Genomic DNA, 17,366 nt, shown 5'->3' on the forward strand with positions numbered 1-17,366 from the left:
ATTCTTTCTTTAATACAGTTTAATTACCATTCTACTCAAATGTGGCATTTGTAACACATTTTCTTTACTTCTGGTTTATTTAAATGTTTCCCTTCAGACTATGGCGAATTGGTGTTGGAAAGGAATTCGAAAGCCTACTGTGTACAAACTTATCAAATGTTTAATTGCATTTTTAAAAATTATGTTTTCATTAACTGTATTTTGAAAATGTTATTTTTTCAAACCCCCTGTTTTGAAACTGTTAATACTGATACTCAATCCTTTAGGCCCTCAAAAGATTTGGGCTATACGCTTAAATACTCTTCAACCGTATGGTCAAGTAAGACCCCAAAAAAAAAAAAAAAAAAGCGTAAAAGAATTTTAAAAATATATACGGGTTCTCTCTAAAGAGACTTCTTTGTCAAATTCATTTTATATTAGTTGACGTGCGATCCTCTTGAGTGAAACATGGGCTTTCTCTAAGAGCAAAAAAACATCAAAATGCCTAAAGTTTACTATAGTTGGATATCTAGTTTCGCTCAGAGTAATTTTATATAGTATACACCATTGTTTTATCCTCAAAGTTGATGTGGCGTGGTTTTTCAAAAATAAAATAAAATTTTATGCATTAAATGTTATGAGAGATTATGCCAAATCAACTTTAAGAAATAAAAGGGTTAACTACTTTCCCACTTAATTGTAGTTGAGAAACCTTAAGCCTTGTAAAACCCTAAGCCCCCCTCCAGAGCGCCGCCGCCTTAGGAGAGGAGGGATGCCCGTTGCCTGCATCCCTCCTCCCTTCCTTGCTTCCCGATTTTTGTTTTAGGTTTGTTACTGTCTTTGGTGTTTTCTGTTCTGTTGTGCTTGTGTTTTCTCTTGATGGGTATTGCTTTGGGGGATTTTCACTCAAACTCTCCCCTTCCCTGTTTGTTTGTGTGTGCCGCCGATCTCCTCCGCGCTCGCTTCGCTGCTCACCACTCATTGTCGGGTCTTTTCACACGCCCCTCCCACGCCAAGCTTTTTGTGCCACCTTCCGCGACGGTTTCCGACCAGCTCGCGATCGGCCTCCTCTGGCTGCCGTCACTCGCTTTGAGTGTTTTTCGCATTTATTTTCCTGTTTTGTTGTTTTTCTGTTTTGCATTTCATTTGAATTCCCTTGTATTTGGTTTTATTTGCTGTAATTTCTTTTCCTGCATTAGTTTTATTGTTCCCTTTATTTCCCTGTATGGTTTTATTTATGCTTGTAAGAAGGCTTTTTCCTCCTGCTTTGTTGCGCCCGGTTGCTGCCCGATATTACTGGTCCAAACCTTTGGGTTGTGGATGTGAAATTTATCCTGGCTTTCGAGTCGAGAAGGATGAGTATCGGCTTGTGAGTTTTGTTCTCAAGGCCGAGGAATAAGTATCGGCTTGAGGGTTTTGCTCTCAAAGCCGAGGAATAAGTATCGACTTGGGAGTTTTGCTCTCAAGGACGAGGAATAAGCGCTACCTATGCATTAGATGGTGTCTGTTTGATGCAGATTTGAGTTTTCAACTTGATATTTAGTCATAGGTTAGCGGATGCTGTGTTTTGGTTGATTTGGTCTGTTGTTGATGACTGTATCTTTAGCTTCGACTATGATTTACTTCAAAACTTTTTGCTCTGTTTGTAAGAGATTTAGGCTCGCAACTTTTATCAATGAATGAGTATGATATGTTTCAAAAAAAAACTTTAAGAAATAAAAGGGAGATAAAAGAATAGTGTATAGAATTACTCTTTCACTATAACGCCACCTCAATATTGGTTTTTAGGTTGAATTTGGAAAAATCTAATTTTATTTTCTGTACAAGTTTTGAGAATGTCTAGTACATAGCTTGGAAATGAACGCCGATGGTTTATAATGTACCTTATAATTTTTAAGAGTTTGTTTGGGATTAAGTTGAAAAATATAAGTTAAAAAGTGTGTTTTTTGGTAAAAGTTTTATTTTTAAGCTTTTGTTAAAATGCATTTTAACTATTTTTAAACTTTTTACCCTTAAAGCGTTTTTAATTTTTTTTAACAAATGTGTATTTTTTTTTTTTTTTTATCAAACGGCTATTCATTTTCATTATGGTTCCCAAAGACTTTGGGTGCCCCCGTCTCAGGATCTTCACTTTGAGCTTGTGCATCACCATATGTTCACCCGCTACCTCTTAAGGCAAAATTAATTCGCTGAAAAATTAACATCATGGCAATCGGGTTTCTGATTTGGGCTCTGATCACAGCTCTCTCAGCCTTTACTTTGAAGTTAGCTTTCAGCATAATCAGTGGTATAAGGAACAGAAACAGAGCCGTGGGGTTCTTCCATCCGTACACCAACGATGGCGGCGGCGGAGAGCGAGTGCTGTGGTGCGCCGTCAAAGCCATCCAAGAGGAAATCCCTGATCTCGATTGCGTCGTCTACACCGGCGACCACGACGCCTCGCCTCAGAGCTTGACGGCCCGAGCTCTCGATCGCTTCGGGGTCAAGCTGCTCTTCCCACCCAAGGCACTCTCTCTTTCCCTCTGATTTTTCACTTTGTGTGGAATGATCTGGAACTATTCAAATCAGCTTTTTAAGAGTTTAAACTTTTGGGAAAATCGGTAATTCAATTGTCAATGATTATGATGATTTTGGGTCTGTGTTCTTTGTTCATTTGGTGTTAGTAGCTCTTACAATACGCATTACTGAGAATTCGATCTTTGTAGTTTCTCTATTGCTGTTACCGTAAAGCCGTTCTTGTATTATTTTAGTTTTCAATATCTTATATGCTCAGGTGGTGCATCTGTATAAAAGGAAGTGGATTGAAGAAACCACTTACCCTCACTTCACAATGATTGGTCAAAGTCTGGGTTCAGTCTATCTCTCATGGGAAGCTTTGTGCAAATTTACCCCCTTATATTATTTTGACACCAGCGGATATGCTTTTACGTATCCGCTTGCCCGGATATTTGGGTGCAAAGTTGTCTGCTACACACATTACCCTACTATCAGTTTAGACATGATATCTCGTGTTCGCGATAGGAGCTCGATGTATAACAACGATGCCTTGATTGCTCAGAGGTTTGTTTTCTAACTGTTTAGATCGTCAAGCATCTTTTTGTATGCATTCTTTGTGATAGCTGCCCCAAAGGGTATGTGTCAAATATTAGAACCTTCTTTGTTTGTTTCCTCCTGTAATAGCGAAAAAGTAGACGAAGATTATGATCATGTGATGGTTACAAGGATTGAACACTTAAAAGCCATGGCAGAAATAGAAGGGAGGGAGGGTGGTAGGGAAGTTATAGCTCCTCGTGCATCTGCTGTGCATTAGATAGAATTCATACAATTCTTCCAACTAGTGTTGATTTATTTGAGCATGGATTCTTTCTAAGACATGAACCCAAAAATGAATTTTAGACATTCTTTAAATTATTAAAATGTATCAAGCCTTTGTGCTGGGTACTTCCATGGAAAAGACAATTAATTTGCATGTTCCCCTCTCCAAAATATTCCAGAGCCAGGTTTTCCCTTCTTCCTCTTTACCCCTGTCCTTCAACACGTACAGGAAAGTGTATGTGTTGAAGGACATTGCTGTTCTAGGCTGTCACTGATGGACTACTAGAGATCTTTTGGATTTCGTAATGCTCCTGCTTGTGTCTTTCATAGATGTAGACAACTTTATTACCCCTTCTCCTGTTATGTTGATTGTAAAAATTTCTTATGATGTGGCAGCATTTGGCTATCCCGGTGCAAAATCATCTATTACACAATCTTTAGCTGGATGTATGGGTTTGCAGGCTCTTGTGCACACCTTGCAATGGTCAACTCTTCATGGACTGAGTCTCATATTGAAAAGCTTTGGAGAATTTCTAACCGAACTAAGCGAGTGTATCCTCCTTGTGATACTTCAGGACTCCAGGTTTGTAATTTTTTGTTTTTCAATCTAATGATATTGCGTGCATTGTGGGGTTGAAAGGCCTTTGTAGTTTTTTCTTTTTCTTTTTCTTTTTATTTATTTTGTACTTTTTTTGGTTCAATTCTATTGGGTCCAAATTTCTCCTTCTTCTTTTTTTTTTTTTTTTTGTTTCATGTGCATTCATGACCTGTAATGTGACATGATTATTGATCTTAGCATTCAATTTTTATTTCTGCATATAATTCTTGTTAAATTTTTATTAACCAAGTTTTGTTGGTTTAGTCACATCTTATTTTTTTTTCTCAAACCAGTATTGATATAGTGGTGTTGGTGGCGTATTCTCTTCATTTTGACAGTACTTCGAATACAATAATGCATACCTCTTGTCAAAATTTTGATCCAAAAAGCCTGTGGGTTTTAACAAGTTGCCTTCCAAACAGGTTCTTCCTTTGGATAGACCATCTAAAACTCCAATAATTATATCTGTTGCTCAATTTCGTCCAGAGAAGGTGCGCATACTTGTATTATCCTTGTGAATGCAAGGTACTATGATTTTGATGGCGCATTTTTCGGGTCTTTTAAAGTTATAGTGCATACTTCGTAACTTGATTCTTTTGTCTAAGGCACACACTCTCCAACTTGAGGCCTTTTCAGTCGCCCTTAAAAAGTTAGATGCAGACTTGCCTAGACCAAAGCTTCAGTTTGTGGGTAGTTGTCGAAACAAATCAGATGAGGAAAGGCTGCAAAATTTGGAAAATAGAGCTATTGAACTGAAGGTGGATGGGGACGTGGAATTCTATAAGAATCTGATGTACAGGTTTGAGCCTGTCAAATTATATTTTTGATCCTTTATACAGCCATATTATGTAGTGTGCAATTTTATGGATGCATGTGCGTAATACCTTCTTTTCCTCTCTGAGGATGAAAAACCGTGTGATGTGAGGTATTGTACATTTCATACGCACAAGTGGAAAATATTGCCAATTTGATGGGTTTCCCCCACTCAGTCTTGTTACATGTATCACATAGCAATTGCGGAGGTTAATTAGATTACTGCTCCACAACATGTCCTCGCTTAAGCAGATGAAGAGAACTTGATTGTGCTTCTTTGTGTTGAAAAATCAAATGGTTGAAATTAACAGCAACCATGACTGTCTAGAGCTTCTGGGCAAAACCAACTTATATGGAATGGGTATGTCACCCCTTGTATGACTTTATGATGGTGCAGATTATGGTAATGCTCAGCCTATAATAAACCTTATGTGGGGCAGCATTTGATTAAGAAATTGGGAACTGTGCCTTTCCACTTAAGTCTCAAATAAGGATGGTTGGGGGGAGCCAAATGTTATGCTTTCATTATAAAATATGTTTAGGAGGGCTGGTTGACGTAAAGGAATTAATCAAGCTGCATCAAACAATATCTGTAATTCATAGCTCCCATTATTTTTTCATTAGGCAGTAAGGCATGCATGGTGTATTGGCACTGAAGTTGTGGATTTCTTTATAATCGTTTTAGTACTCTAGTATTTTGTAAGAAATTCTCTTGAACTTAAAATCGGTTAGTTTCTGTCTTGTAAATCTTTTATACCTGTTTCATTTGTTTTTGCTGTCTTAGCGTTGGTTTCTTCCTCACAATCTGCAGGGACTTGGTGAGACTTTTGGCTGGTGCTGTTGCAGGAATCCACTCCATGACAGATGAACATTTTGGCATTAGCGTCGTAGAGTATATGGCTGCAGGCGCAATCCCAATTGGTTAGCATCTTTTATAATTACCCATTTGAAAAGCAGACACATTTCCACACTTTAGAAATGCTTTTACGTATATTTGTTGCTCATACTTTTCCTTCTCTCTTCAGCTCATAATTCTGCTGGACCAAAAATGGACATCGTCTTAGAAGAAGATGGACAACAAACAGGATTTCTTGCTCGCAGTGTGGAAGAATATGCAGATGCCATCCTGAAAATTATAAGGATGCCTGAAACTGAGAGGCTCCAGATGGCTGCCGCTGCAAGGAGACGGGCAGGCAGATTTTCTGAGCAAAGATTTTATGAAGATTTCAAAGCCGCGATCCGACCTATTCTATGCCATGGTTCCAAATGATGGACTAATAACACATACAGCTTTTTACTTGTAACTCAGTCCAGTGGACATCTTTCGCCTTTGCCCATTTAGTTGTAACTTGTAACCCTAATTGAAAGGTGGATGAAGTTTTTTGTTGTCAAAATGGCTGACGACATTTTTGATCTCCAATATAGTTGAATGGATCTCAATTATAATTGATCTCCACTATGGCCTCATGGTTTTAATGGCCTGTGACCTTTGTTAGTTACATTAAAAAAAAAGTTAAATTCTTTTTTATCTATCTATAAAATAGTTTTCCTGATTATATGGATTTGTGTTCTGTTTTTTATAATTGGGCGCTTTTCTTGTATATTTCTTGTGTATTTAAGTTATGTTCTTCTATGCTTTCTAACTAGATTGAATTACTTGCTATTAAAAATATAGTTTATAAAAATGTTTTATAGAGTAATTTGCCTTTTATATGAATTATTATTATTAGTTTTATTTTTGACATGTCTGCACAAGAGGGGGGAGGGAAATTCAAACTAGTAATCTCTGCTTCATTAATGATCAATAGCCTTTATCAATCGACGTGTAATTATTTTTGGGGAAATAAAATTTAATCTTTGATTTTTTTTTTTCCATTATTTTATTATCAAAAAGTAAGAAAATGAAATTTGAAAACAAGATTTTGTGCAAAACAAAATGTATATTTTAGGGAAAATTTATTCTTTTAGGACCGGATTAGCCGGCTCGGCCTACGTGGGATTCTGCCTATTGGCAGACCTGGGCCTGATCCTTGTTTTGACAATGGGCTCGAGCTTAAATTATATGCAAAGTAGGGAGTCCGTAACATCACGCGCTGAAAATGACGGTAGCTCTGATAACTTCTCATCTTCTCCCATTCGATTACAGGCCACCCACCTTCTTGTCACAGACACAGTTCAACTCAGAAGCTCTCCCTCTCTTCATGGTTGAGCCTCAAACGAACAGAAGATGGCTATCTCTCTGAGTTCACTCGTGGGCTTCAACTCAACGGTAAAGCTGTCCTTATTTCTCTCATTTAACTAGATTTGCAGTTTTTTTCTTTGTTTCCTCTACATGTCTGAATTCCCACTTACTTTTATGAAGTTTCCTCTAGTGCTGTTGTCATATTGGATTATGTTTTATGATACTATCAAATGGGTTTGTGTATTTTATATTGATTTTAGTTGTCAATATAAGTGGGTATTGGATGGTGGTAGAGCTCAAACAAAATAAACAAAAGTTAGATAAGGGTGAAAATATTTTTCATTGTAGCCAATCTCAGATGGTTGGGATTTGGCTTTATTTCACTTGAGTTTTTGAAAAAAATTCAGAGGCTCATGACTAATTTGTAAGTTTTAGTTTCTATAAATTAATCCCAGATTTAACAAAATTTCGGTGTTAGGATTCTCGAATTACAGAAGGTTGGAAAAGTTTTGGTTTTCTCTTTTATTAAGTAAAGAAGTGGGGTCTAGGATCAAGCTTTACTAAAATTTAAAGGGATCGTTGAGGTTTATTGAATATTGATAATGTGTTGTGGGCCTCAGCACTTCCTGAAACCCTTTTGTCTAATGGAGCTCAAATATTTGTAGCAGGATTGCTTAAAATGCAGGTGTTGGCTGTCCTAGTATTTCCTGCATTATATCTTACCCTCCAAAGTTATATGATAATCAAAATGGTGTTTTAATCTCTGACCGTCATACGGAAAAGGAGCATTGAGAGCGATTGCAGATGTTACTAGATGAAATATTAGCAACTTACTGCAAACATATTCAATATGTTTGAAAAACATGAGTAGGACAGGGAAAAATGAAGGCAAAAACAAAATAAGGAATTCAAAACTTGATAGCAACGACGATATTCTTAGAACATATTTTGTCTCATTTCTGAAGTGCTAAAGGGATTTGGCAAAATCGTTCACAGGATACAATGAAGCCCTATAGCCACTCTAGGATTACTGGATTGCAGTTATTCAAATTATCTCTGGTAGATGTTCAACTTTGTTGCAACTATATTGATTGTGAACTGATAGTTTCAAGCTTTGCTTTTATGCTTTTCGTTTTTTGTTCTAAGGGGATGCCTCTTTCTATCAAATGTCTTCTATTGCTGTATCTAGTATGCATGTAGGCTGTCAGGTCTCCTTTCAGGTTAAGCTTTAGTCAGAAGGGAGTACTTTACTCTTCAAAACTACTTTTATGACTGAATTTGGAATTGTGGATGAGATGCATCTAAGTGGTGTAACATATATTATTTATTGCGTTAGAAACTCTTTGATGCACTATTAGTTATTCTTTGGGAACGAAGTTTATCTGGGTGATTTATTTCCCTTGATTATTTACTCAAGCATCTTTATTACAAGTTGCAGGCCAATTACCAGAATGTGTCAAGATCTGTTGTCGGAGCTTCAGTACCAAAAGTAATCCAATTCACACCCTTCCTAGGAAGGTTGGGATCAAGGAGTCTTGCAAAGGAAAAAAGATGGAGCATGTCTCTTTCAGTTGCAGATAGTGATCGGCTTACAACAAAAACCAGTGATGAGGGTTCTGGAAACACAGAAAATCAGCAGTTGCAAGCTAGTGTTAATAATGAAACAGGGTCTCAAGCCGTTGAAGCTTCTAACGGGTCCACAGTTTCTTCAGATTTGAAGCAGGAGACATCACCATCTCCAAACCAGCAAACCGTGCCAAAAAGATCGCCACTGACAGCAAAAGAGAGACTAAGGGCTGCCCGGGTTCTCAATCGTTACATGGAATCAAAACCAACTAAATCAGAAATGGGCAGCAGAGTTTTGGATGCAATGAGAGAAAGTGATGGTGGCAAGAAAAGATCTGGGCTCCCAGAAGCCCCTACAAACTTATTTGATGACAGCAAGCGAGGAATGCCAAAGCAGGGCCTCACTTTTGATTTTCCAGGGGGTTTTGATCTTTTCATAATTGCCTTTTCATTTGTTTTCATCAGCACAGTGATGTTTGCTACGACGTACATTGTGTGGAAAGCTGGTGCAATCCATTTTAATGAGTACTAAGGTGGAGGGCCATGGGGTTCTGCATTTTTTAGACGAATTACCTTCTTAATTCTTCCTTGTAAATCTCTCTCAAATTAGCTGAAGTTAAGGTACTTCGGATACTCATCTTTTGCAAGACTAGGATTTTGAATCTTTGTTTTCAGGCAGTATATATACTTGATTGTACAAAAGATTTTCTCAGTCAAGAGTTATTTATATGTCGGTGATCAACATTTACTGCTTGGGGTGTTTTTCTTGCATCATAAAAGTGAGATTAATATGATAGTGAAAGTCAATCAATTCCTTCAACTTACTCCTGGAATTCTTATCTCATCTACCTGAAAGTAGAAATCACGTGTTTCACGTGTGGGTTTTGTTGAACCATAGCCTTGCCTTTTTCGGAATTTTTACTGCATATGCTGGTTAGCCATAAGCTGAGGTTCATGTGTGGTCCTTCACAAACTTCTCTCGAATGCATTTCGTATACCATTATGTACTGATAAAAGGGGAAATTGTAGCCAAGTATATGAGCTTGCCCTTTTAGATAAATGTCTTCGTCTTACATTTCACAGTACGTGGCAGGTCCATATTGCACTGCCAACTTACGTGCTAAAATGGCACACTAGGACAGAATTATGATTGACAATATTTATACGACTTGTGAACTCGACATGAATCCAACACAATTAATGGGTTATGGTTAAAAGGTAATGGCCCATTTAATTAAATTAGTCAGTTTATGATTGATATATATAGATTATATATAGTATTATACCCATGCCTCGATGTGACTTAAACCCGGCATGAACTTAACACGAAATTAAAAAGTTAGGGTAGAGGAGTTTGACCTGTTTAATTAAATGGTTCGATTTGTCACTCCTCGTCACGATCTGGACCCGACACGTGAACACGAAATGTCACTTTTAGAAGCAATCAAGAGGTCCCTATCAAAATTAGATTTGGCCCTTCATTCATGTATCTATCTAGTTCCGTTTCTAGTCACACTACCGCAATCGATTGGTTTCCGTTTCTAGTCACGCTACCGCAATCGATTGGTTTTCCATGTGATGTCTAATACTAATAGCCCGTAATTGGAGATGATATATCATCATATAAGACATATATTTATTGCCAAAATCAGCTGTGAGCTGTGTTTGGTTAAACATATGTCACTGACACATGATCTTAGGCTCTTAGCTTGTTTTATCGGTCGTATATGCATGATTTCTAAACCGACCTTGTTATGTTTAATCATCGTATGTTTTTGCTTCTTCTACTTCTGCACTGCTAACTTGTTGGACTGCTAGATTCGGCACATTTTTATGGTGGATCTTTGCCGACAATAAAATCTTGCTCCTACTAAATTTGTTGAAAGAAATGGGACCCAAAAAGCGTGCGCTCAGATGTCCCGAATGGATAGAACTTAGAATTGTATAAAGAAAGAAGAAGATACGGGGAATCATGAGCACCACACAATTTTGTGAGTGAAGTTTGCAAAGTGAGTGGTTGATCAAAGGTCGTATCAAACTTTATGGTGAGTTGCAATGTATTGGACCCTACATTTTCACAAGCCCCTGTTGATGCCAATTCAACCTCTCTGCTTTGCATTTGCTTGTGTAGGAGAACATGCGGAAGTCGACAAACCAAGCCGCTATCTTTTCAATGAGTGGCCTCCTTGAAATTCTCTTCTCTCAAACTTCTACCTAAAAAGGGTTAAAGCCTAAAAACTCCACTTTGATGGACTTCAGGATTTCAAAGATGAATTTCTCTCGAGCACGAAATGTAAATGCTAGTCACATTTATGCTATCGGTTACGATTTTAAGTGTTTAATGAACACGATTTAAGAGCAATCTTAACTATATTAATATATAAGCTTTAAAACATTGTCAAATATATGAGTTCTACTGTGTTAAACTGGTCAAATTACTTTGTAGTTCAATCATATATATATATAAAATTCACACCCAAAAAACGAGAAAAAGGAGCAAGAAAACAAATCCTAGACAAGGACCTTGCACGAAATTAGTAGGACGAGTTCCACCAACCGAAAACAGCTGGTAATTCCAGTGTGATTTACTTTAATACTTTTGGCGGATTCCAATAGAATGAATGATCCTCTAGATCTGCAGTACAAGATAAATATCTACTTCATGCAGGACTGTAAACGTTTTGCTGTCTAATTTTGGTGAACATGGGCGTAAATATATACTTTGCTGATGGCTTTGTTTGTTAAAATTTCTTGTTTTTTAATGAAATAAATTCGTTAACAAATAAGTTAGATACAAAATGGTTTACTTTTATGGCATGTTAACATGCATTTTTCTCTTTAGATCCTTTGAAGAACTCCTTTAAGTTGATGTGTGTGTTATGTTTATCAGCAAATTGTCAAACTGAGGTGACAGGCAAACAGGGACAAACATGATTTTCATTTGACAAATGAAAGATTACTGGATATCACACCAATCACAATCAAGATAAGAAGATCGCACATTGCCAGCACAAGAAACAGTGGCTGCAGAGAGTGTCACATAAAAAGCAGAGAGAGATAGTTGGGAGTGGTTCGATTGCTGAGAGGGAGGCTTGTGTTTAGGCCATGGAGAATTGCTATTACTCTGCCTGGCCTGAAGGGGAAGAAAATTGGGCTCATGCTGCTGTACTAAACGACGAGTCGCCCTATCTAGTCCCCTGGCCCCTGCCGCCCCATGTCTCAGCCTCCACCAGCTCCAGATTCCAATTCCATGGCTTCCCATCTGAAGGAGGAGGGGTTGCAGAAGATGGAGGTGCAACTCCTTCCAAGAGCCATAGCCAAGCAGAGAAGCGCCGCAGGGACAGGATTAATGCACAACTTGCAACTCTTAGGAAACTAATTCCCAAGTCTGATAAGGTAAAAAATTATAAAATTTTTTTTAAAAAAAAATCTCTCTTTTCACATGATTCTATACATATTTGTTTCTCTGTGCATATATACTAGAATCTGAAATTGTTAAACTACCGCATAATTCAAAAGGGTTTTGAAATGATTATCTGGGTTCGAACCCGATATCCGTAATTCGCCTGCGTTTTAATTTGAAGCTTTTGAAATAAGGGTGATTTAACGGAAATAAATCAATGAATTGTTGTTATATGTAGATGGACAAGGCAGCTCTATTAGGGAGAGTGATCGAGCATGTGAAGGATCTGAAGCGAAAAGCAATGGAAGTAAGCAAATCCTGCTCACTTCCAACAGAAGTAGATGAAGTAACCATAGACTCCGACCATGCTCAAGACGTAAACCTCCCCAGCTTGGAAAAGGGCGAACACAATATTTTCATAAGAGCTTCTTTCTGCTGTGATGACCGGCCGGAGCTATTCCCGGAGCTCATCCAAGTCCTCAAGAGCCTACGACTGACGGCAGTTAAAGCCGATATGGCCAGCGTGGGTGGCAGAATTAAGAGCACTTTGGTGCTCTGCACCAAGGAAAGTGATGAAGCGGGTGTTTCCCTGAGCACTCTCAAACGATCCCTTAAATTAGTTTTGTCAAAGCTTGCTTCATCACCTATGGCATCAAATTGTCGTATTAGAAGCAAACGGCAGAGGTTCTTCTTGCCTTCTTATTATTCACAATAAATCTTGCTGAAACATTTCTGGGTCATCTCAGTTACACTGCTTTTTTTTTCTTCCTTTTTTTTTTACCCCCCCTTGAGACATGCTTTGTCCCCGCTCAGTCACTGTCAGGGAACCGTAGAAAAATGTTGGGTGGCAAGAGCAAAGTACGCGAATTATTCATGTCGTTTCCTACCATATAAAGAAGTGGACTTCATTGTATGACCACACTTTCTCTTCTGCGCCTCATAATAACAATTGTTGTATCTGTTAGTATGTTTTGTCCAGGTTATATAAATTTAATTAACTCTATCAGACTTTATCACATTGGTAGCAGAAACAGAACAAGAATTTCAGTGCAACAATAATCGAGGGGAGAGGAGTGATTTGATTACATATTTAATATTTTCGAAGTCAAACTAATCAATAGTCTCACCACTACTAAGAAAATAATGAAAGTTTAAGGCCTTTTGGTAATCTCTTGTTTCCACCGTTTCCTAAAAAAATCAGCATCAATATATATATTTCACTTTTTTTTAATTATATTTCTTATTTTTTTATTATTATTTAAATTAAAAAAAAAAAAATCACAATAAAACAAAATTTTTTAAAACTTTAAATCACATCAATTATTTTCAGCTACAATAACCGGGGACGGAGGAAAGGGGTGGCCATATAAGTCATGGTCCACCCAACCCGTAAGGAAAAAAATTAAAGTTAAAAATAATAATTTATAAGGTAATTTTTCCTTTTTATTTTAGTTTATCTGCTCTTAATAACACAATTTATTGACCCAACTCTTGATTCCTCCTCATACCTAAAATAACGACTGCAAAAATCATGTGAGAGTGACATAATTCGTTAATATATACTTGGCTCGACGTGGCTTTAGGACAAGTTGCCATGATTCGACATTTTAGTCCAGGGAAATACTCGAGTATTGATGAGACACATCGCTACTCGTTTATTTCAGCTAAAGTAAACCGAGTGTATCCATTCCAAGGTGCTTCCCCCCTTTTTTTTTTTTAATTGCTTCCCCCTTGGTGCATCACATTAATGCAAAAGGAAAATGTTATCTACTCTATATTTATTTCACTTTTGACGCACTTTATTAGCATGGTAAGGGTAATTATTCATTAATTTAAAAATAGATTTTAAAATTAATTGAAAATGTCACGTCGACAAAATTAATAAAAGTGAGGGGTATAATGTTACTCTTTTGAATTTGAGAAATATTATTAACCACCCTTTTATTCTAATTTATTGATACAGGGAAATTAAAAAAAAAAAAAAAAAATCTAAAGGGTAATTAATAGTGTCACACTTACAAAATAAGATAATATAATATTACTCTTTGCATTTCATCTTCGGCAGGGGTGGAATTAGAATATTTAGTTTGGAGAGGACAAAGTTTTTTTTTTAAAAAAAAAAAAATAAAATTGGGGGACCTCCAACCCCTGGCCCCCCCAAGCCCAGAGAAAGTTTCGCCGTGATCTTTGGTGTTTATCCGAAATGTAGGGAAGCATGGTAGATGGATGCATCATTTTTTTTATGACTCTCTCTCTCTCTCCTTCCCTCTTTTTCTTTATTCATTTTTCTTTCCATTGTTAGTGTTCATAGCTTCTTAGATAGAGGGCAAATATTGGTTTCATTATACATTATTGGGTACTAATTGAAATTGGGGAGTCTTTTACTCTAGACAAGAAAAGGCTAAAATGGAAAAATATAGGACTAAGTTTTCCTTCAAATTGAGTTGAAGATTTAAAAAAAAAAAAAAAAAAATTCAGCATATTAAATTGAAATTTGTTCTTAGAATAATTAAAAATGTATGTGAGAATCATGCACTCTAAACACAAATATCAATTTAATATATTGAGTTGAATGAATTTATTTTACTCCAATTTCAAAGAAAACTTTTAACAAAAAAACATATTTCTCGTTTGGTAACAGTTTTGAAAATACTTTTATGTATTCAAAACAAAAAATACATATTTTTCAAAAATTATTAATAAACAATTCAAAACACAAAATACTTTTTATAGGTAAATCTTATTTATATATATATATATATATATATATATTGACTTAGTTCAAAGTTAAGATGGACTAAATCAGGAAGGTCCATTATTAAAAAAATAAATAAATAAAAGATCAGGAAGGTCCAAAAAACCCCGAAATGGGCCAAATGGACTCACCAACATGATGGGATCAAAACAAAACCGAAATCTCGGTCCAAATCCAACACCGAAAGCGATTGGCAGTTGGTTTGGATCATGGAATTCTAGGAAAACCAAGTTTAGAGCCTACTAGTTTGAGCAAAAGTGGACAAAAGCACGTGGGGAGGGTTAAGGTTTCGGCAATATACGGCGGCTTCTACGTGTGTCGACCGTTACAATGACACCATTACTCTCTCACCTACTTCCCGTATTCTTCGTCTACGCGTAGCCGTTACACGTTACGTCGCTGTATTCCAGTTTATAAATTTCAAAAACAAAAAAAAAATTAATTAATTAATTAATTAATACTTAAATAAGATAAACACCGATCGAGAGAGAGTGGAGAGATCTAACTTCCACGGTTTCGGAGCTGTACATACACCCAGAGCCGTTGAATTCATAAAATCCCAAGCATTTAGATTTATTAGGAAAGTCCGTTACTTGGATCAGTTAGAAGCAGAGGCAGTTATAACTCCCACCTTCTCTCACCCACTTCAAAACTCAAAACCCCATTTCCAATCCATATATATGCAAGCACACAAAATAAAATCAATGAAATAACAGAAACAAGTAAGTCGTTATATGAAGCAGCGGTTTTGCGGTTCACACCAACAACCCCTCACATCATTAAACTGACGCCAATATAATCTCATGAAAGCAATCAAAACCCCGCAACACATCTCTGAAATCGTGTGAAAATGGTGAGTGTATTCCAGAAGAGGAACGTTGCTGATCGAATCAAGGGGTCATGGAGCCCGCAAGAGGACGCCACTCTCATCAAGCTGGTGGGCCAGCATGGCCCACGCAATTGGTCCCTCATAAGCCAGGGCATTCCCGGCCGCTCCGGCAAGTCCTGTAGGTTACGGTGGTGCAATCAGTTGAGCCCGACGGTGCAGCACCGCCCGTTTACGCCCGCGGAGGACGATATCATATTCCGGGCCCATGCCGTTCACGGCAATAGGTGGGCAACCATAGCCCGAATGCTGCCCGGGCGTACTGACAACGCGATCAAGAACCACTGGAACTCCACGCTACGACGTCGTCGCGAGTTGTCGTCAGAGACGGACTCGGGGATGAAGCGGCAGAGATTGAGTGCGTCCCCGGAGCACAGTAGTTCCGTTGGGGAAAAGGCTTTAAATTTGGTGGGGCCTCAAGAGACTTCTCTGACGCTCACGCTATCCTTACCTGCGGGTGAGAAACCGGAGGAGATGGAAGAGGAGGAGGAGGAGGAGGAGGAAGAAGAAGAAGAAGAGGAGGAGGAAGAGGAGGAGGTTGTGGCGAAGGGCGATGAGGAGGCTGCACGTGGCGGGAGGAAAGAGGAGGAGACGTGCTTGGTGACGATCATGCAGAAGATGATAGCGGCGGAGGTGAAGAGTTACATGGATAGTTTACGGGCTACGAATGGGCATCCACCTGGGTGTGACCCTGAACCGGCCCAGGCCCATGCCAAGGCCCAGGCCCAAAAGGGTCTCTAGGTCTCATATGTATTAGTCTAGTGCTTTTTCTTTTTATATTTTATAGACATTCCGTCTATCCTCTGTTTTGAATTTTCAGTTTCCCCTAAGGTATTCGAATCGGGATGAAAAGTTTGCCGTCGAATTAGTACTTCTAATGTTTACTCAATTTATACCTTCGTTTGATCATTAATGGTCGGCTTTTTACTTTTCCTTTGAAGACATTGTTATGAATACAAGTTCTCCTCTACGAGCATGTTTGAGATTATATTAAAGACCTTAAAATATGTTAGAGTGTTTTTAAAACTTAATAAGTTGTGTTAAATTTTTAACCTAGAATTAATCACAAGCTCTACAAATGTCGTTTACAAATGTCGTGTTTTAATTTATAGTAATGAACAACGAGCAGCCAATATGACCCATAAATGCCTCTTCTACATCATTCATTTAAAACATTAATTTAATTGCCTTGCAAGTTGCAAATGGCAAAGCTTTCCTCCAAAACACCACTGCCCCACAGTGAACATTAATACGTATAAAAATCACGTATGTTTTGAGATATTTTTGTATTCTCTAGTACTTCTCTAATATTTTTTTTTAATAAAATTTCTTCTAATTCTTTTAATGTTATTAAAAAAAACATATTTAAAAATGGGAAAACTTTGCAGAATTGTTTTTTACATTTTTCTGTGGAAAATATCTCTGCTTTGCAGTATTGAAAGTTGAAAAAAGAGATACTCATTATAACTTTTCATTAAACGCCTATCCTCATTACCAGACAAATACGAGTTGCTTTCACGACCATTTTTTAGTCTAGCGCTTGGGGCCCCAACGAGCCAATCTATCCTTTTTATTTTATTTTAATGTCTTGTTATTAGTGGGTTCACAACAAAATGATGATAGTTTACTAAATTATGGAGTTATCTATTTATTATTCATAATGGAATTTAATCATTCATAAAATAAATGAAAATGAATCTATTATTCATAATTGAACATAGAAGGAAAAAAAAAAATGCCGGCTCTTAAAAAGTATTATCTGTGCATTGTAGTGAGTTAAGTGGCATCCATCCTGAATTGCTTCTTCAAAGTCGTTGGTACAATGACCGCACACCGCCCACTAGGAGGAAGAGATGCAAGAGAGAAAGA

The 17,366-nt window shown here is 37.4% G+C and overlaps 4 protein-coding genes across 5 annotated transcripts; all 4 read left to right on the top strand.

The window, feature by feature from the left end:
• Positions 1 to 2,069: 2,069 nt before the first annotated feature.
• LOC132188397 (GDP-Man:Man(3)GlcNAc(2)-PP-Dol alpha-1,2-mannosyltransferase) lies at positions 2,070 to 6,261 on the top strand. 2 transcript variants are annotated; one of them, XM_059602835.1, is made up of 7 exons: positions 2,070 to 2,484; positions 2,753 to 3,039; positions 3,691 to 3,877; positions 4,315 to 4,383; positions 4,498 to 4,691; positions 5,517 to 5,626; positions 5,731 to 6,261. In XM_059602835.1, exons 1-7 carry the CDS (start codon positions 2,185 to 2,187, stop codon positions 5,973 to 5,975), a joined length of 1,392 nt encoding a protein of 463 aa, XP_059458818.1. In that variant the 5' UTR covers positions 2,070 to 2,184; the 3' UTR covers positions 5,976 to 6,261. The 2 variants fall into 2 exon arrangements, with proteins under 2 accessions (XP_059458818.1, XP_059458819.1); XM_059602836.1 differs by lacking the exon at positions 4,315 to 4,383.
• A 562-nt stretch (positions 6,262 to 6,823) lies between these two features.
• On the top strand, positions 6,824 to 9,206 carry LOC132187098 (uncharacterized). Its single transcript, XM_059601272.1, has 2 exons — positions 6,824 to 6,974; positions 8,326 to 9,206. Exons 1-2 carry the CDS (start codon positions 6,933 to 6,935, stop codon positions 8,983 to 8,985), a joined length of 702 nt encoding a protein of 233 aa, XP_059457255.1. The 5' UTR covers positions 6,824 to 6,932; the 3' UTR covers positions 8,986 to 9,206.
• Positions 9,207 to 11,356: 2,150 nt separating this feature from the next.
• Positions 11,357 to 12,785, top strand: LOC132187414 (transcription factor bHLH51). Its single transcript, XM_059601715.1, has 2 exons — positions 11,357 to 11,849; positions 12,095 to 12,785. The coding sequence occupies exons 1-2, from the start codon at positions 11,559 to 11,561 to the stop codon at positions 12,569 to 12,571; spliced, it is 768 nt and encodes a 255-aa protein (XP_059457698.1). The 5' UTR covers positions 11,357 to 11,558; the 3' UTR covers positions 12,572 to 12,785.
• A 2,558-nt stretch (positions 12,786 to 15,343) lies between these two features.
• On the top strand, positions 15,344 to 16,349 carry LOC132188642 (transcription factor MYB77-like). The gene has a single exon (XM_059603158.1). It carries the CDS (start codon positions 15,462 to 15,464, stop codon positions 16,236 to 16,238), a length of 777 nt encoding a protein of 258 aa, XP_059459141.1. The 5' UTR covers positions 15,344 to 15,461; the 3' UTR covers positions 16,239 to 16,349.
• The last annotated feature ends 1,017 nt before the right edge of the window (positions 16,350 to 17,366 follow it).

The sequence above is a fragment of the Corylus avellana genome, chromosome ca7 (genome assembly GCF_901000735.1).
Source record: "Corylus avellana chromosome ca7, CavTom2PMs-1.0".
Taxonomy (NCBI): Eukaryota; Viridiplantae; Streptophyta; class Magnoliopsida; order Fagales; family Betulaceae; genus Corylus; species Corylus avellana.